The sequence below is a fragment of the Rhea pennata genome, chromosome 2, assembly GCF_028389875.1.
Source record: "Rhea pennata isolate bPtePen1 chromosome 2, bPtePen1.pri, whole genome shotgun sequence".
In the NCBI taxonomy this organism is placed as follows: domain Eukaryota; kingdom Metazoa; phylum Chordata; class Aves; order Rheiformes; family Rheidae; genus Rhea; species Rhea pennata.
In genome coordinates this window covers 159,824,143-159,843,723 of record NC_084664.1, presented here as the reverse complement: position 1 = coordinate 159,843,723, position 19,581 = coordinate 159,824,143, and the positions used below count along the sequence as shown (strand labels likewise).

The 19,581-nt window shown below is 38.8% G+C and overlaps 1 protein-coding gene across 1 annotated transcript in view; it reads left to right on the top strand.

Moving 5' to 3' along the window:
- The window catches only part of AGO2 (argonaute RISC catalytic component 2), a 54,586-nt gene that overhangs the window by 26,036 nt on the left and 8,969 nt on the right, over positions 1 to 19,581 (top strand). Inside the window, exons 4-13 of the mRNA XM_062570669.1 lie at positions 5,684 to 5,865; positions 7,194 to 7,330; positions 7,474 to 7,608; positions 10,590 to 10,677; positions 11,486 to 11,633; positions 11,821 to 11,940; positions 12,308 to 12,430; positions 14,248 to 14,381; positions 16,799 to 16,983; positions 19,032 to 19,191. Coding sequence (XP_062426653.1) covers positions 5,684 to 5,865; positions 7,194 to 7,330; positions 7,474 to 7,608; positions 10,590 to 10,677; positions 11,486 to 11,633; positions 11,821 to 11,940; positions 12,308 to 12,430; positions 14,248 to 14,381; positions 16,799 to 16,983; positions 19,032 to 19,191 — 1,412 coding nt within the window. The remainder of the gene's footprint in view (positions 1 to 5,683; positions 5,866 to 7,193; positions 7,331 to 7,473; positions 7,609 to 10,589; positions 10,678 to 11,485; positions 11,634 to 11,820; positions 11,941 to 12,307; positions 12,431 to 14,247; positions 14,382 to 16,798; positions 16,984 to 19,031; positions 19,192 to 19,581) is intronic.

Sequence of the window (19,581 nt, the reverse complement as noted above, 5' to 3'; positions counted from 1 at the left end):
AAGCCTACTGTAAGCTGATTCTTGCTATCCACTAGTTGGAAGAAACTCCTCCAGCACTCAGTTGGCAGAATGGAACATGTATCTTCCCTGATCGTTTGCAAGGAGAGTGCCAAATTAGTTTAAACTGCTTAGGTTAAGACTGCTAGCTTAGCACTGGAGCAGCTGAGGAGCACTCACATGTTCTGCTTTGCTCTCTTCTAGAGGCGTTGACATCTTCAGTCACTCCAGTTGTAGTTTTAAAACACGTCTGTACCCACAGATGACTCAGTAAGCAGAAAGTACTGTGTTAGAACATGGCTAACACCCCAAACCTATAGTATAATTAGTTTTATGCTTCCGTGGTCTAGTATCAGATTGAATTTTCTGTGGTCTTTTTTTATTTAGATGAGAAACACTTCAGGATACAGGTCATTCTCATTATCGATTTGTATTACAGTAGTTCCCGGAGGCCGTTATACCCATCTGCTGTGGGTGCAAGGCAAGGCATGTACACTTACAGTGAAAGAGTGACCTGCCCTATAGAAATTGGTTACAGTCAGAGTAAACAACAGAAATAAAATGTAAGAGGAAAGAGAAATACAGAGAAATGTGGAAACGAGCTTATGTGATAAAGTTGGAAATAGAGCTTAGGTCTTCCAAAATTCAGTGACAGTGTGTTATAAACTAGGTCATAGTGTTCTTCTGCATCTCATATGCTTGATATTGTTAATAGTTTTACATTCATGTAGCTCTTACTCTGATATATGTAATGTATAACTCTTGATTTCCCCCCAAATGTTCTCTGGTTTTGAGTGAGTGTAGAGCAGTAAAGGCCAGTCTCTGCTCCAGTCTGAACTGTTTTTCAACTAATCAACTAATATCTAGGAAAACTCTAAAGGAAGCATTTAAGATTATTGGAGATGAACATTTTTTTTCACTTTCACTCTTTTAATTTACTAACATATAGTATCCCAATTCCTACAGATCTGACAGGCAAGATTGAGGTATTCACCATAGCTGGAATAGTATGTGTTGAGTGTCTGTTGGGGGTCTAACCAAATCATCTTGATGCACGCTACATCAGTTTATAACCATAATGTTGTCTGTGTTGTGTACGAGTGCCTAAGTCACTAAATGCAGAACTACAGAGAATAAACAAACTTTGATCAAATTAATTCCTGATCTGATAAGACTTCAGAAGATGGAAGCTGGCCCTACTTTGATCAGGTTTTGAATTTTGAAGTCCATGGTAAAATTGAAATGTAATGACAGTGAGTTATCAGAAAAAAAGTGGGTATCCTCCCAATAAATTTGCCATTCATATGGCTTTCTTCTTGGCCAGGACAGGAGTCAAGATTTTTATCTGTCATTTTGTAAAGCCTGAAAAGAGCTGCCCAAACAGGACATAGTAGGTAGTTTTCTCAAAATTTCCTGCTTGTCTTTCCCAGGGTACACGTTCAGAAGTTGACTCCAAATGAGCGCGTATTACTTCTAGTCAAAGAACAGAAAGTGCTTTAAAATGAGAAGTAAAGTTAAGGTGGTTATATTGGAAATGTGTTTGAAGCCTTAATTCCTCTGTGTGCCTGAAGATAAATATTGCAACCTACTCTTTGAAGAAGATTAATAACGTTTTTAATTGCTTCGAGTGGAACAGAATTACGAAGCAGTGCTAATTTGCAAAGGGCTGCTGGTATGAATCCCACTGGGGAGACTGTTTTGCGTGGAGGCTAGTACAAGACGGCTTCAGGTGTGTCGTCTGCGTAGCTGGCTCACGTTTAGGCTCACTTTAACGAACTCGCATTTTTCCCCCCTTTTTCCTATCAGCTGTAGGACTTTGCTCCAGGGCAATTAGATGAGTAGGAGTGGTTTTTTTTGCGGGGTTGTTTTAGTTGTTCTGCGTATAACAAATGTAGCAAGTTTTCTGCACAGCTGGTTACGTCTAGGATCATATCGGAAGGATTGAACACACAAATGATTAATTTGTGGGCCTTAATCGAAATGGGAACAGAGCTTGATTTACCTGCAGTGCAGGTCGATAGTGGAAGAACAGATCCTGAACAGAATGGTGGCACCCAAAATTGCTGGCATCATCCTCCTGTTGCTCTTGCACCTAGGTACTCTGTCCTCATCTGTGGTCAGAGCACATGGTTCTGCCTTTTTTTTTTTTTTCTTTCTTTCTTTTTTTTTCTCTCTCCTGCCCTTGATGACAACCCTGCTTCTTTTATAATTTTCTATCCTTTCTTCTCAGCCTTCATGGTTATCCTACCTGCTTACACGTTCTTTCCTTGGTTTCTTTAGACCTTTCAGAGAAAATATGAAATATGTAAATATTAACAGAATATTTTCTTAGTTTTTACTCTTACACACTCAGAAGAAAGCAACGTGTAGGACACTGTCAAATTATAAAGATATTAATGATCTCTTTGCTTGCAGCTTCTTAGAGCAAGCCTAGTTCGCCTTTCCCTGTGGCTTTTAATGAACCTGCTACATTAGTTCTATATTCACCTGAACTGTACCTCTAAAATTAAAAGCTAGAAGTGAATTTTAACTTAATCTGGAATGTTTTCTTACCGAGCAAGACTCAAGAATGACTAATACATCTTCAACAGTCTTTAATTTAAAAGATGCATTTAGCTAATTAAAAGTGCTTTACGTGAATTTGATGCTGAAAGGCTGATGCAGAAATACTACTTCTGCCGCCCTTTGGAAGGGAAGTCTAGTCCCAAGGGCAGTCTGTTAATCCAGTGTATGGCCCCAGGCACGTTACTTAGCCTTACTCTTCTTGACTTTGTCCATGTGAAATACTGAGATAATAGCAGTGCCTGTAAGTGCGGTAGAAGGAGACACCTCTCCTAACTCCTGACCCGAGGGTTTGCAGAGCAGTGCCCGCGAGGTAAGCACCCAAGTATCTGGTTGGAAACTGTGCGTCTGTTTTCCTCCAAATCTGTGGAAAGGAAAAAAGCTGTCAGGGTGCTGGCCAAAAGGTACTTCATATGCTGAAAACAGGACTAATCAGTCACGTAGGAGGCATGGATTTTATCGAAAGGACGCTAACTACAGGATTCCCCAGAACTGCACGGCCAGGCTTTGGGAGAGCTGGGAGCAGAACGCAGAAACTCCTTTTATTGAGCAGCATTTTGGACTACTGATGCATGCTGACTCCTGTGAGTAAGGCAGACCTACAGGACCTGTTCTGTTTAAGAATGATATTCGCTTTCAGATTTTGCCCCTGGCTTAGTGACTTTTTCATTCCTTACCTGCAAAATGGTATTAACTGTGTTGCAGCTTAGTAGTTGCTGCTGTAGGAGCAGGTTAGTGACTGAGACTGAAGGCTCTTTCCTTTGGGACACGTTGTTCCTGGTGCAACTAGGCAGTCAAGGATTAAATTTAGCCTTGGTATTTATTTCTGAAAATAAAGTAAAATGGGAAAGATTCCTATTTAAAACCACTTTTCTCTCTCTTTTTTTTTCTTCCCTATTTTACTTACTCTGTCAAACTTAAATATGCATGTTTGCACTTAAAAATGTAGAGTGGGATAGATCACAAATGATTGCCAGATTCAAATTCTGATTTGCTGCACTTAAAAGTATAGGTAATCTTAGGAGTGTGGATTATGGAATCATTTTTGGTCCTAATGTATTACTATGTTTTCTTTAATGGCCTCAGTATAACCTAGACTCTTAAAAAAATAAAAATAAATAAATAAATAAAAAAGCATGTTGTTCATGAGAGATATTAGAGGATGAAAACCTGGGAAGTTGGTTTTAAACTTTATGTACTTCAACAGTGACTCTAATTCAGTTATTTTTAAATAGTTTTAGACTCAGCAGTAATATCTGTTTGGTCCGAATTTGCCACTTCTACAGCTGTGATAAATGTAATAGGTATTTGGCTCCTGCCTTACTCTAATAGCTTACTGACAAATTTGTCTAAGATAGCTGAGTACATAGATGTGTTATGATAGAGTATATTTTTGCTGCTGAAAAGGGTAAAGCACTTCCCTAATTCTGGCGTATCTACTTTTAAAATTAAAGAATCTGGGAGTGGGTCGGACACAGGTTTGCACTCCAGCAACTGGAACACAAATTCTTCAATCCTATGTCTTTTATTTCCACCAGGGATACACGGTTACTGCAACACAAGTAGTCTAGCTCTTTATCTGTTTCCATTCCATCATGGGTAAGGAGCATCATAAATTGAAACCTGCCTGGAGGGAAGAAAAAAAGAAAAATACAAAAAAATAAAAAAGTCATTGTTTAGATTAATGGTACCAAAGTCATTAATAATCAGCTGAGCTACGTATTCAGCAGTGTCAGGAGTAACAAAAATGGTGTAAGTAGATTTGTAGCAGGAGAGAAGTTTAAAAGAAGTGTAATTCAGGTGCGACAAGAATGTTCCATCCTCCCAGTGACGTGTAGGTTGAAGACTTTTTGACGACATGGCAGAAGAAGACTTATAAAAAGCTTCCAACCTGTGTCAGCTGAAAACCTATATCTGTATTCGCGTTGCTCTTTGGTTGGATTAACATTCTAGGCCAGATTCAAACCAGTGACCCAGCAATTACAGACTCCCTTTTCCATCATTCTCCTTCATCTGCACGAGTCTTCTGGCGAATAATGTTTGTGTGAGAGGAGCGATGAGACTATAATGTTAATTTTAACTGTCTGCTCTAAGTTGTCAACTAGATTTTTGGCTCATGGGAAGGCTTATTATTTGTGTTTTATTTTTACTTCCTTTTTCTTCTTCTGTGAGCAAAGCAGTTAGCTTTCACAAAAAAAACAGATGATTGCATGCATTAGCTCCCTGTTACCCATATATTGTGTTCACTACCCCACTAATTACAGTTCTTCTGTTAAGTGGATGCCTTTTGTATTTAAATTGTAAGCTCCTTAGGACAGGAAAATCTAGTGTTTCTGTTTACATCCAACAAGAAGGATAGTCTGATCTTGTTATTTCTTGTAGTCCTTCCCAGAAGTTCTAATCATTTCAAAAAAGCCTTAATTTTAGTTAAAGAGCATCTATATTCAGTCATTCTTTGTCTTAATAAAGAGGGGAAATCGGCATTATAAAATGCATCATAGCTAAAGTAATTTAAAATAATGTAGTTTGTCAGTATTTTTAACAGAAATTCAAAAGGAGCATAACAAGCCTGTTTCCTGCATGTTAATATCACTGGTACTTGAACCATCGTTTATTCTTTGATATCTAGAAATAATAGTTATTTCTTTCTTTATTTTTTTTCCAACTCCTTCTGGATTGTTTCTTCTCATTTGAAATATATAGAGAGAAGGTCTGAAGTTCATGAATCTTGGCAAATAATCGCAGCTCACATTTTATTTTGCACATGCAGAAGCTGACGTGAGTGTTCATGCATCGGTATGTGTTAGACCTCTGAATCCAGGTTTTCAGATTTTCTCTGAGACTTTCCTGGTGATACACAAGCACTTTCAAAATGTAACTTGCCTTAATGAAGGAAGTAGATGCAAGTTGGGAAGCATACTAGTTTTCTGAATTATACCTTTGGAAAACCTAGCTGTAAAAAGAGGCTGTACCTAATATAAGTTGTTTCTTCAGCATTGCTTTGTGTCTTCTCCTATGCTCTAGTGTTGATACTCAGAGGAATTCATGATCCCTTCGAAGCCCCTTTCATTTTTCCCTTTAAATGGAAAGAATCATCTTGGTTTGTTGTTTGGCATTGTTGCAGGTGGAGTTGGAGGTCACGCTGCCAGGAGAAGGGAAGGACAGAATATTTAAGGTGGCTATAAAGTGGATGTCCTGTGTGAGTTTGCAGGCTTTACATGATGCTCTTTCTGGTCGGCTGCCAAGTGTCCCATTTGAGACCATCCAGGCACTGGATGTAGTCATGAGGCACTTGCCTTCCATGAGGTGAGGGGAAGACCTTGACGTTGTTTAGAAAATTGTCTTACTGCTCATACTGCTTCAGTGGCTATTTTACATAGCAAGTACTTTGATAGCTCAACCTCAATGATAGTAGATCTTGTATGCTCAGGCAAGAAGCAATACCACTGCTTTTTTGCTCATCGAGTGCAACTAGTAGCCTCCAACATGGACACGAGTCCCTTTCCTCGCTGGTCTTCAGCCTCGTTCCTTGTTTGTGTGGTCCGATCAAGGGAGGACCCTTCCATCTCACCCGTACCTCATTCCCCTGTAGCCTTAAGATTGACGTCCCCCAAGCTGAAAGTAGTTGGAGGCTGGGGGACGTGTAAGGCTGGTTTCAAACATTATTCACCCTGTTCTTATGTTTTCCTGGAAGATGTTTATAGCCAATTGATATATGGGATACTGAGCTAGACAGGCATTGATCTCACCTGATAGAGATATTTTTATGGAAAACACTTGAAAATGTTCTTTTTCAAGCAAGTGGGATCCACAGCGTTTGCAGTCAAACCCAGGAGACACTAGGTTGCATAAATTCTGCTGTTAAGACCACTGTTCAAATTAAAATTAATTGGAAAGTAAAGAACAAGGCTTAATAAGGCTGAGCTTTCCTGTTTTAAAGGACTAAACAGAGAAACTGAAAATTAAATTTATGTAAATATCTTTAAATATCCTATATTAAGTTGAATTTATCCCTAATGTGAGGATAAAGAAAGGTACTTGAGTCAGCTTTTACAACAGAGAAAACAGCCCATACCAGTTAGTCACACATCTTTGCTTAGAGAAAAACATTAGCACAGGTTTTGATTAGTTTTATATTAAATGAGTAATACTAAACTTCCAAGATGAAAGATACATTAAAAATATTTGTTTTACTCAGGCAAAGTTTCCATGGATTTCAGAGGAAGCCGTTTGCAAATAAGGAGTGAGATTATTAGACTGACGTTTTTAATGTTAGAAATACTTAATTATTTTTTAACTGAATCATAGCTGAGTTTTTAATAGAGCACAAAGAATGCTCTCAAGCTTTTTGGTTTGTATTAGTGGGTGTGTTAACGGGGTATGCTGCTAATGGGTAAAAAAAACCAAACAAACTGAGTAGTAGTAAACTTCTCACTGTAACTAACTGGACTCAAGAGGTGTAACCTGAGTCCTGATGAGAGTTTCAGGTTATTTGTAGTATGAATCACTAACATTTCTGTGTTTTTGAGTAGGAATTTATATTAGTTATTGTTTTAATGCTGAAGTTTTTTTTCCATCTGCTTTTATTTTATGATCTGATTCTTTAGCTAATGAATTCATTTTCTTTATTCCAGATATACTCCTGTGGGGCGATCTTTTTTTACAGCATCAGAAGGGTGTTCAAATCCATTAGGTGGTGGCAGAGAAGTTTGGTTTGGATTTCATCAATCAGTTAGACCTTCATTATGGAAAATGATGTTAAATATTGATGGTAGGTCCTATACAAATTCTTTCTTCCTTCTCCCTTCTCTTTTAATGAAAAGCCAAAAATTTAATGCTGTTTTTTTGGATTTCTTAACAATTTCCTCGTTATTATTGTAATATAAGTTTAATGCACGTGTGTTTTTTCTCTAGTATCTGCGACTGCATTTTACAAAGCACAGCCAGTTATCGAGTTTGTATGTGAAGTTTTGGACTTCAAAAGTATTGAAGAACAACAGAAACCTCTGACAGATTCCCAAAGGGTAAAGTTTACCAAAGAAATAAAAGGTAATAGTAATATAAAGCTGCTTTTTTCTGTGTAATGATATATGAAAACCACATGTTCAGAAAGTTTTTCTGTAGCAGCTGATTTCTTGTTGGGAGACAGATTGTCATAATGAACAGTGAACATAGTCTTCTGAGCAAAACTAAGGAGCAGCAATCATTTTATTACTTGCATATATTCCAAGAATTTTGGAGCTCTACTAATCAATTTTACATTTAAGCCTGTATCCGTCCGTTTTTCCTACAGTGTCGTAGGCGGAGCTCTGTAAGTTTACTGAGCTACTTTGTGACTATAAGCAAAGTTGCATCAGTTGAGATAAATATGTGGCTTCATACTTGATTAATCACAAGTATAAAATATTGAGTGAGCATATTTATTTTTGGTTAAACCATGCACACTTTGAGCTCAGGTGTGTGCATAAGTAAGTTAGCACATATTTGAGAATGTGAGGTAATGATAATATGCATGTGCTTTTAGCCTATTGCAAATGTAGGGTAATTTTAATTAGCTTTGCCCTTAATGAAAGTGCTTCAGTGAAACCATGAAGATGATACATTTTGCTTCAAGTGTTGGGATGAACTAAAGCTTCCTAGCAGATGGGTAGTAATTTATTGTACTGAGATTAGCTACTGGCTTGTGATTGTGCAAGCTTCTCCTCCTGTGTATGTTCTTTTGACATACCTCCACTTTGTGTCTCACCTCCACCCAGGCGTTTGATCAAGCATCACGTCGAGGTTAGCTCTGCACATTGGTATCCGAGAATATCTCAGTGTAAACTGCTCAGATCTTTTCTCCTGAGTATATAGAGCATCTCTTATTATGTCAGTCTCCCCCCAAAAAAAAAAAAAATCCCCACTTGAATATTGCTATCCTGCCTGGTATCTAAGGGTTATATTTACTATAGCTCTTTAACTCTTCTTAAAGTACGCCTCTCTCTCCTCCGTAATTTCTAAAGTAAATAAAAGCTAGTTACAAATGCAAAAGTTTGATACTCTTTTTCCACTTTTGTGACATATGTCAGTAGTGACAATCCTGATTTGATAGCAAAGATAAATTCTAGATTTGAATCTAAGGATTTCAGAATGTTCTTAAAGGCCAGGATTTCTTTCACAATTTTTAAATTACCTAGACTTAATTTTTTCCAAATAACTGCTGATTTTTAAGATTTTCATGTGCCAGATTTTTGCTAATAATTTGATGATTTATTTTTCTGTACTTAGGTATACTTCATACCTATATTATTCCCAGAAGAAGATTACAAATTCTAATACGTAATGACTGAATCAAAGAGTGAGCGGAGGCAGTATTACTGTTTGCGTTCACAGAATCCCCACTCAAAAAGATTTCTTCTGGGAAATCATGCTCCATCCTCTGTTCCCCTGTGTCGCATTGTACCTGATGAGATGATGCAGGCTTGTGATGCAGGCATCCCTCCTGGTGCCCTTATATACCTGGGGATGGTGACCACAGCATAAGCCTGACTGGGTTACTGGAGCCCCTACTTAACAAGCCGAGTTTGTCTTTAGGGAGCTCAGGCAAGACACGCTTGTTAAAAGAAAATTAGAAGAGAAAACCAAGCTCCACTAACCTGTCTTGCAGCGAAGGCAACTTTAGGTCTTCCTTGTTCTCAGCAAATGTCCAGAAAATCATCTTGAAAGTATATATTTGCCCAGCTAAGAGCTTGCAATAAAAGCACAAATAAATCCTCTGCTTTGTATTGTTGCGTACTTTATAATGGGATTATACCGTTCACAAATGTTTTGCGAAAATAAGTAGAAGCCTTGGAATTGCCAGGTATTACTGTGATTTTTTTCCATGAGGATTTTCAGTCTTCTGATAAGAAATAGTTGTCTTGGATTTTGAGCAAAGCTAATCATAAATTGATATACTGAGGTAACAGTTTATCTTCTAATGAAAGTGGTATGATAGAGGCTTCAGAGATATTCTTGACAACTTGATATTTACTGATGCTTTCAAAATAGTTGGCACCTGGATCCCTGACAAATAATTTGGAAAGATTTGTATGTTGTTTGACAAGTTATTGGTGCCTGTAGCAGAGAGGTTAAATATACACTGTTACTCGGCAGCTGCATGAGCTTATATGTACGTATATAGGGATATATACATATATCCAGATCTATTAAGGAATTTGTATCTACAGCCTCTTCTTCCCTAGTCCCCTACATTCAACTTCCTCTCTCTGATAGTTCACCCACATCTGGTTTTGTCTGAATATGCAAGTAATACAAATGAAAATGCAATATTCAAGCTGATTTTGAGAGAGTAGTGGTAAATGAGAAACTTTTCTGTATAGCTGGCTGGGGTTTGGGGTGGGAAATGTGCAGAGTGGGGGCAATTCTCCCTTTTTTTGGTTAGGCTTCTCTCTGCAAGTTGTTGGCTTTCAGGTAGGCTTGGCTTTTGGGCAAGCGGGGGTTGCGAGAGCTGTTAGTCTTCACTAGAAATGCAGCCCAGCTGCTTCGTTCTGAAGGGTGCCCGGGGTCTCTATAGGTATTTTGTGATTCCAGGTTCATTAGGTCAAGATTGGTTGCAGCAGCTGGAGGTCTCAGAGTCACTGTATGTTTAGACATAAAGTATTAACAAGCTTTTGTTTCATGGAAGAAGCTGAATGCTTTTTTTTTTTTTTTTTTTTTTCCTCCCCCTTCCACCATCCTTGACTTCCGTAGAGGTACAGAACTAAAATTATTGGAATGGGTTCAGCTTTATCTTTGAACTGTTGGGGCTTTCGGTTTCCATCTTGCCTCTAAAATTCTTTGTTGGACTTTGGCTGAAACTCAGATGTTTTGAATGTTAACAATAAAAATGGAGTTTTTAGTTTTTAATTCTGTCAGGGATATTCTTCAGTGCTCTGAGAACATGCTGAACGGTGATAAGCTTTACCGTATAGATAGAGTAGTCTCGTTAGTAATGAAGAGGACAGACAGTTTGATTCTGAAGAAAGTGATACATGTTTTCCAATTTTTAGGTCTAAAGGTGGAGATAACACACTGTGGACAAATGAAAAGGAAATACAGAGTGTGCAATGTCACCAGGCGACCGGCAAGTCACCAAACGTAAAGTATTTTCCTTCTTTTTAAACATATATTTAATCTCATGCTGGAAGGGTTCTTTGCCTGCAAAACCTGTCTTGCAAAATTATACTTTATTTGGTCAATATATTTAAAATATACCTCAGAGTAATTTCCCAGTCTTGACATTCTTCTTGTTCTATGTTATTCTACAAAGGACTTTAGGGCACTTTAACTAATCTCTTCATCTTAGACCTGTTACTTGTTTCATTTTTTTTTTCTTTTTGAATTTCTTCAACATTGGAAGAACAGAAAGCCCTATACTGGTAGCATATTTTTTCCCAGAATTGTTGAATACAAAATTGATGTCAACTGGGATCAGGTTCTTAATGTTGCTTACTACCAATCCATTTCCCTCCCCAAGAAATCTTTATTTTTACCACTAACCAGAAACTTACTGGTAATTTCGAAATACCCAGCTATTGTATTGATTTTATGAATGAATCTTATAGTGGGATGACTGTATTCTGAGCATGGCATATCATAAAATATAGGACCAAGTATCACAAATAAACAGAAAATATTAGTTATTGCTTCAAAGCCCCACTCCTGGGAACTTACGTTGTAGCTTCAGATACCACAAATGTTAGAGAAATAGCCTTCTATGGTACTGTTAAAAGACACGGGATAGTGGCAATGATGGAATCTCAATTATAAAAATATACTTAGGTCATTTTAAAAAGATAGGTTGAATGTCCAGCAAACATAACCTGTGCCAAGAAGTGTATTGAGCAAGCGTGGGAAAGGGTTTTAGGTAAAGCGATGGCTTACTTTCACATTTGACTTCCAATAGATTCCCACTTCAGCAGGAGAATGGACAAACAGTTGAATGCACTGTAGCTCAGTATTTTAAGGACAGGCACAAATTAGTTCTACGCTATCCTCACCTTCCATGTTTACAAGTCGGACAGGAGCAGAAACACACGTACCTTCCTCTTGAGGCAAGTAAACTTTGATATAATGTTGTGTTCTGGGAAGGGGTTGTGGGAAGGCAGAGAAAAAAGGCTGACCTGCTGACAAATTGTGCTTTACGAGTAGCCGACTTCAGAAATCATGTAAATTAAGCAGGGAAAAACCAATAACAATTGCATTTTGTTTTCTAACTGAAGTTTTGCGGGGCTGTTTTAGGTGTGCAACATAGTGGCAGGACAAAGATGCATAAAGAAACTGACGGACAATCAAACTTCCACTATGATTCGGGCAACTGCCAGGTCAGCACCTGACCGTCAAGAAGAGATTAGCAAATTGGTAAGTGCTCTGCAAGCGATGAGAGCAAACTGTGGTAGCAAACTTAATTTTCCTCTGACTGCTGGAAGATACTAAGTAGTTTGTGCAGCTACGCACAGCTAATATGTCTGTTTTTAGAGGACTTTGTCTATTAGTCACAGAGAAATGTACTCTCACAAAGGGTTTCAAACGTTCTTTTGGTGCTTTATTTCAAATTTTAGGGCAAGTATCCAAGTGGAATCAACAGCAGCCCTGAATGCTTGGCATCACCTAAGCGAAGGGACACAGCCTCAAATACAGTTATCTCTGGAAAATTTTAGATCTCATGAAAAGGCCTTTTTTTTTTTTTTTTTTCCTACAAGCAATTTCTCATTCCTTTTAATTTCAGATGCGAAGTGCCAGTTTTAATACTGACCCTTATGTTCGTGAATTTGGGATAATGGTCAAAGATGAGATGACTGATGTGACCGGCAGAGTCCTACAGCCTCCCTCAATCCTCTACGGAGGCAGGGTATGTCAGATCAGACCGAGACTGTACAATCTGTGATTGCGTTGATTACCAGCTGTGGTAACTTCTGTAGTATGGTTATTTTAAACGAATGAAGTTGGGTGTGATGGGTAAAGTCATCGTTGGTGTAAAGTTTAGCATGGAAATACTCTTTTTTTAAAAATCCTTAAACTTAATGGCCTTGTTGCATGTGATATGCTACCTCCCCCATCGCTGCTTTGTTTTCAAAAGAAAAGCTAGGGCAAAAATACATTTATGTCAGCTATAGCGGAAAATACATATAAGCAATGTCTTTTTTTCTCATGTACTGTTTCTGGGAGGTTTTGCAAGGGGAAAATCGCAAATAGCGGTTCAAATCAGAGCATATAGAAAAAACAGAGACAAATTCAATTTTTTAAATTTATTTTTGCCTCCCTTAACTCTGAAATCATCTTCCTGAACTTCTGGTTGGGTTTTGAGAGTTCTGGGGGGAGCATCTGGGTTTAGGACAACTATCTTAAGGTATTAGCTCTATCAGCATGTTATTCTCCAACTTCCTGTTGGAGTATTTGATAAGTTTTTTTCTTTTAGATGGCTTGTCAGATGGCTTCTGTCGCACATGCTCTTGCTACTGTTTTTTCAAAAAAAGCTTGGAAAACAGGAATTTTTAATTGTGTAACATGTCTTTTGATTTTATGTTTTATCCATTACATAATGCAATTCCCCCCTTTTCTGCAAGAGGGAGAGTCTTAATGCCTACAATAAATTAACTCGTGGAGACTTCTGATGAACGTCATGTAAACTAAGCATTGCAGCTAAAAATAGCTCTGTTCCCAGGCATAAATCAGACCGTTCCCTCTCTAAGCCTGCCATGGGAAAGGATCTTGAGCCTTCTCCGTAATGTTCTTCAGTCAAAACCAGACAGATTACCTCAAACCTTCCTTCCCCGACCAGTTAAGTTAACCCAGCTGCCTTTGCCTGATCCCAATTAGGGGAGAGTGCTCACATGAACTATTGTGGCACCAGAAAAGGGGGAGCAAAAGCTTAAAGGCAGATAAATGGTAACAAGTCGGGCTGGGGGAGGTACTGCCTTCAGCCAACACAGCTTCTTACAACATGAATTAGCAAATTTGTGCCCTGAAGACTTCCCTTACCTTTTAGCCTTTGCTGATAAATGAAGGGCAGACACTGCAGTAACTTGTGTAAAACGTCTACTGGATACTAATACTTATTAAGGTAATTAACATCGGCAGAATCACTTTAGTCGTCTTATTTTATCCCTTATCCTCTAGATAATCCATCACAATAACGTCTACTTGATAGGAGAAAGAGTGTTACACTGGTCAAAGTTCAATAACCAGTCATCTTTTGTCAGCTCTTTCACTTTTTTTCCAAGTGACCTTGAGCCATTATTCGTCTCTATTTACTGATGCATGAACATTGGTAATACTTGAATTAAGTCATTCAAGTGTTGGGAAGCTAAATTAATTCTTGGAAAGTTCACTGAGCAGTTGTGAAGTCTCTGTAGAAATGTGCTTTCCTATTACTATTAATTACTGGTTGTGAATCTCTGCCTTACTATCCATACATAATTTCTACTTGCTGCTGATTTATATAACCAAAGAAAATCATCAACAATGAAAATGAGCATGTGATCACCCTAAGCTTTATTTTTCACCAGACTAGCAGGCTATCTTTTTAAGACAGGATAGATATTTGAACACTAGAGAAAGACCTGAGACTATAAATAGCCTGCTAATTAGAGCAGAGCAAGAGTGTAAATGACTTTTGTTAGCGTGAATTGTTTTCTGTGTTAATTGTTTTCTTCTTTCCGCTTCCAGAATAAAGCAATTGCCACACCAGTTCAAGGTGTTTGGGACATGAGGAATAAGCAGTTTCACACTGGAATTGAAATAAAGGTTTGGGCAATTGCGTGCTTTGCTCCCCAGCGTCAATGCACTGAAGTTCATCTTAAGTAAGTGTGTTTCCTAAGAAGATGGCTTTATTACGTATCCATTATGTATGGAAGTGTCATACATTGCACTTGTTTGTTTACTGGATATATATATTTTTGTTGAATTGTTTAACACATGGAAATATGTCTGTAACACTGCTTTAGATGTTCTAACTGTGTTTTCAGTGTCCTGGGTATTGAACTTCATGTTTTGAACCACGCGAGTACGATTTCAATCTTAGCATCACAATTTCGTGCAGTCCTCAGCATCAGAACCAACTTACCCTGTACGGCAAGTTTCCTGCCCCAGCGAAGCTTTAGCATAGAGTTAAAGATGAGTAAAGAACAGTGGAGACTGTTGAATTGAAGCAGAGAACAGTGTTTATCACTAAGTATTTGTCAGTAGTGAAAGCTAGCATGCGTGTGTCTTACCTGTCTATTTAAGTATACTCTTTATAACCTGGAAAAAAATCTCTGTGTTGAACCTATTTAAAGGTGAACTTCAATGTAAACCAATCAAATGGTAGTCTCAGATTTTCTGCCCCCTAGAGGGGGGCCCTAGAGGTACAGTAATGTATAAATTACTGTATTTACAAGATTAGTAAGAGCAGTTGTTTTGTTGACCTCAAGCATATGAATGAAATTCAGTTTTCAAATTTGGTTTCTCTATTTTGGGAGGCACAAATAAAAGGAAGTTCTTTCACACTGGGAATTTGTCTGCATCTAGTCCCATCTTGTTGAGCAAGCTGAAACTCAGCTGCTGTAGAGTTATTAGTAAGCACTTCCAAAATCCCCCAAAGTCTTCAAAATCATTCAACTGTAACTGTTGGGAACTGTGAAATAACCTTTCCTGTTAGACACCACGCTTGTGGATAGACTCCTGTAAACACAGGCTCAAAGCCTGTAGCATTTCAGACTTGTATATCCTGCTCCTGACTATTTTTGCCTACATTGGTGAGTGCCTGTTTTGCCGGGGAAGATGTGCAACATACCTGTTTTTTACAAGAAGTCACAAGCTGCAGGGCTGAGGCTCACATTCTTTTCTGATCCCGGAAAATAGCAGTGGATATAGAAGAAACTAAAACTTCACATCGTCTAAGTGGGTAGGACTGTGTTACCTGGCGCCCTTCAGTGAAGACAAGCGGCTTAGGCACCTGTGGGGACATCTACTCCAAAATAACAGAAGATCTTTGTCAATGCTGATGTCAGTTAACTGTTGCTACCAGGGACCAAGCAACTATCAATTAAACCTCGGAGACATGAGCTGAAAAAGGACCTCTCTGGGCGCTTCTGCGTTAAGGGTTTTAGTCTGGTTTGGGAGTGTGTATTTGAAGGGCCTCTCCTGCTGGTCACCACTTGCCAGGCCATGTCCTGCATCCAGGAGCAAGCTGAATGCACACCCTGTTTTTTTTTTTTTTTTTTTTTTTTTTTTGGATGAAACTCAGCTAGAGAATGTGCATCAACTCTAATGGACATTCAGCCCACGCACCCAGCTAGAGCCGCTCTGAAGAAAATTCCCAGAAACACGTACGGTGTGGGTGTTGGTTCCTTGGCACCAAATTTTCCATTCTACAGGTCTGCTTGGTGGCACCTTGCTACTTGCTAATCTGGACGTGGCCTTTCCTTATCGGTATGAGAATTACAAACTACACATGCAACCTAACTCAGAAGTGCCCCAACTTCGACGACGCTTTCTAGATTCAGTGTACTTTATAGGACCTTAGACTCCTATACTTAAGTGCTTTCAATTGTCATGTTTAAAATAGACACAGTGAAAAATTTCTTCTTGGTAGCCTCTCTAAAGGGAAAGATAGCCAAACACTGCAATGTTAACAAGAGCCGGGAGATGAAGGCAGCCTGCAGCATGGCAGACCTGCTACCAGAGGCCCTGATGGATTCTTCACTGATTAAAAAAAAAAAAAAAGACTCTGACAAAATTGTTTCCAGTTCTGACAAAGGATGTTGGCATCATCCTGAAGAAGGTTTGTCTTGAACACCTTCAGGAAGGAACAACCTTCCTCCGATATCCAGCAAATTCTTCTTGTGCAGTGTTACTGCTGTTTGCTCAATTCACTGAGGCACAATTGCTAACTGGTTGTTCTCCTTGCCAGGAAAAGAACAAACTCTTGCTGTTTTTATAGTGATAGGCACTGAAGTATTGTAGAGCTGGCTCTCCAACATGGTGTTACCGTGGTGGTTTTGTTGCAAAAAAGTAGCTCTTGCGGTGTTTCCCATAGGCAGAGCTAATGAGATGGAGTAGTTCACTTGCTTTGCAAGTGAAGGTTTTTTTTATTGACAGTGTTATTTATGCAAGGTATGTGCTTATCTTCCTCTATTTTTCCTTCAGTCTCTGAATAGGGAAAGCCATTTAATTAGAGATGCAGTAATCAAAATAGTTTTTGCCACCTAAGAGAGTCTAAAGTGTGTACGTCCTTTAGGTCCTTTACAGAACAGCTGAGGAAGATTTCAAGAGATGCGGGAATGCCAATCCAGGGGCAGCCGTGCTTCTGTAAATACGCCCAGGGAGCCGACAGCGTGGAACCCATGTTCAGGCACCTGAAGAACACTTATACTGGGCTGCAGCTCGTTGTAGTAATTTTGCCAGGGAAAACACCAGTCTATGGTCAGTATGTGCAAATCGTGCATACGCGTGCGGCAGTCACCATTTCATGTGTTTTTGTGAGGTGTCTGAATGACAGGCGTTTGATTCCAGTTTTATTGTATAAATTCCATGTGGAAATGGGCTATGTGTCAGTTTTATTCCTTTTCTTGTGCTGCATGATGTTTCATATTAATACTGTAATTTGTTTAATCACTTCTTCATTTTAATTTACTTCCTTATAGTCTCCTTTTAGTTTGCTCTTTCACATTCATTCTGTTCATGGTGCATTCCATTTGTGAGAAAGCTAAAATCAAGGCTTTTTAAAACTGATTTTCAGTGGTTTAAAGTGTCCTTATAGTAAGTTGTGTGCTAAAAGCTCCAAGTGACTGAACGAGCAGTGAACTCAAAACCTGTGTGTAGCTTTTAAAACATATTTGCTGACTTGGCCTTTGGCAAAAATCTGCATGAAGTGGAAGATTTCTGCTGGTGGATTTTTCCCGTTCTTTTTGTTTTTAACTCTTGGGTGATGAGGAAACAAACACACAGAATTTTATGGGTTAAAACTCCATGACATTAAACTGTTTCAGAAACAGCTGGATAATTTGTCCATTTTTCAGGGCTCATTCATATTGGCTTAACATGCTTCAGGCAAACCATATATTTTGTTTTTAATTAGCTCTTCCTGTGCACAGGACCGCTCCGTTTCCAATCCTGTCTTCCTCCTTTTCTCACTTATTTACTCTGCCTAACTGCAGGAGCAGTTACCTTTTTTTCTCCCACAGCTTCAAGGGCTCACGCTTGGCTAATGGCTCAGAGCAAACAAGCAGCTGCAGATTTGGTTTCTCCCATGCCATCCCATGCCATCCCATGCCATCCCATCCCTCCGTCTCACCAGTGGAACTGAGCAAAAAATAGGTTCCTGACTGTTCCTTCAGCTTATCTGATAGCAAGTAAGAAAAGAGGCAGCGTAAAAAAGGAGCTCCTTGCATTTTGTACCTTGAGCAAATTGATAACTTTTCCGTTTGCGTTTTTATTTCCTTTAGAGGAATTGCTCACTGCCAATTTGTTACTCGAAATCCAGTGCAAAAGGACATCCTCGCCTTTCCTGCTCGGCATTGAAAGGGGACTCCTTCCTCTGCTTAACCGCTGAGGGGAGGTGGTGTCGCTCTCATCTGCTCTCCTTGTCGCTGGCTTCGGTTATGGTTCTCCTTGGCCCCTCTAATCGTCTCTCTCTATTCGTCTCCTCGTGCTCTCCCCTACTCTTGGGCTTCCTATGCCCCCAGTTTTGCTTTTTCTGCTCTTACCCTGCTCCCCGAAGAGCCTCATTCCCTCTGGAGATACCAACAGGGATTGTGTCTTCTCCAAGGGCAGTGTTGCTGCAATTCCTTTGGAGCCTAAATTTCTTCTTTTCCAGAAAGTACGATTATGGCGCTCTCGAAACCTGCAATCTTTGTTTTCTTGTTAACAGCAGGATTTGTTTAAACCTTTGAAGAGTGAAACTCCTAATGGGCTCCGTCTGGAGTTTTTGTGGACCATCCTTTGCTAACCTGTCTGCTTTTTCTGCAAGTCGAGTTTAAAGCTAATGAACTGATAAACTGGAAGGATGATATTCCTGGTGTGACTGAATATTATTCACCACCTTTAAGTTTGCATTATTAGTCCAGTGTTTAATGACAAAATAACTGTTCAGATTATTTGACTTCACTAGCCAAAGTTTCTTCTGTGCTGCTGATGAAACACAAAACCTCTGAAATTACAAGTAGTGCAATTTAAAATAGTCTATAGTTAAGATAAATATAACAAAAGACTTTTTTTTTTTTTTTTAGTTTGGAATCCAGTTACTCTACAGAACGCAGGTACTCGGTACAGAACTGAGAGGAGGTTTGCTTGGAGGCTGGGGTTGTTCGTTCTTTGTTTTTTTTTTTTTTTTTTTAAAAAAAAGCTTAAATGACCACTTTGCTAAAGCTGCAGGAGTAGGTATTTGTCACTGACTTAATGTCTCCGTCATCTTTTGATTAGCAACGTGCAAATACTTTTTTTTTCTCTTTTTTCTTTTTTTTTCTTTGCAGCGGAGGTGAAGCGTGTTGGTGACACCGTGCTGGGAATGGCTACGCAGTGTGTGCAGATGAAAAACGTACAGAGAACAACACCGCAAACCCTGTCCAACCTTTGCTTAAAAATAAACGTCAAATTAGGAGGTGTAAATAACATTTTACTGCCACAGGGAAGGTAAGAACCTTTCCTAAAAGAAAGAGGGTATTATATTGTAAAGAGAGTGTGGATCATATTAATATAATGCAGGTGCTTTTATCAGTAGTTGATGGTACTGTCTTTTTTTAAGTGACTATTTAGTCAAACCATCTTTGGGTTTCTAGCATGGTCCTGCAAAAGTTGGGTTATAAACACTGGAGAAAAATAGCTGTTCCAATTGAAATGTATAAGAAAAAGTAACAAAAATATTTTAATTCTAATCTGACCATAGAAGTCTGCAGCTTTCATCTGAAGGAAGAATTTATAATTATTTTTCTTGCTTTGAGTTTGTAGAGGCATATAGAAAACATCTTGAATAGTAGCACCTTATCCTATACAGCTTAATTATCACCAGAATTCTGTATTCCA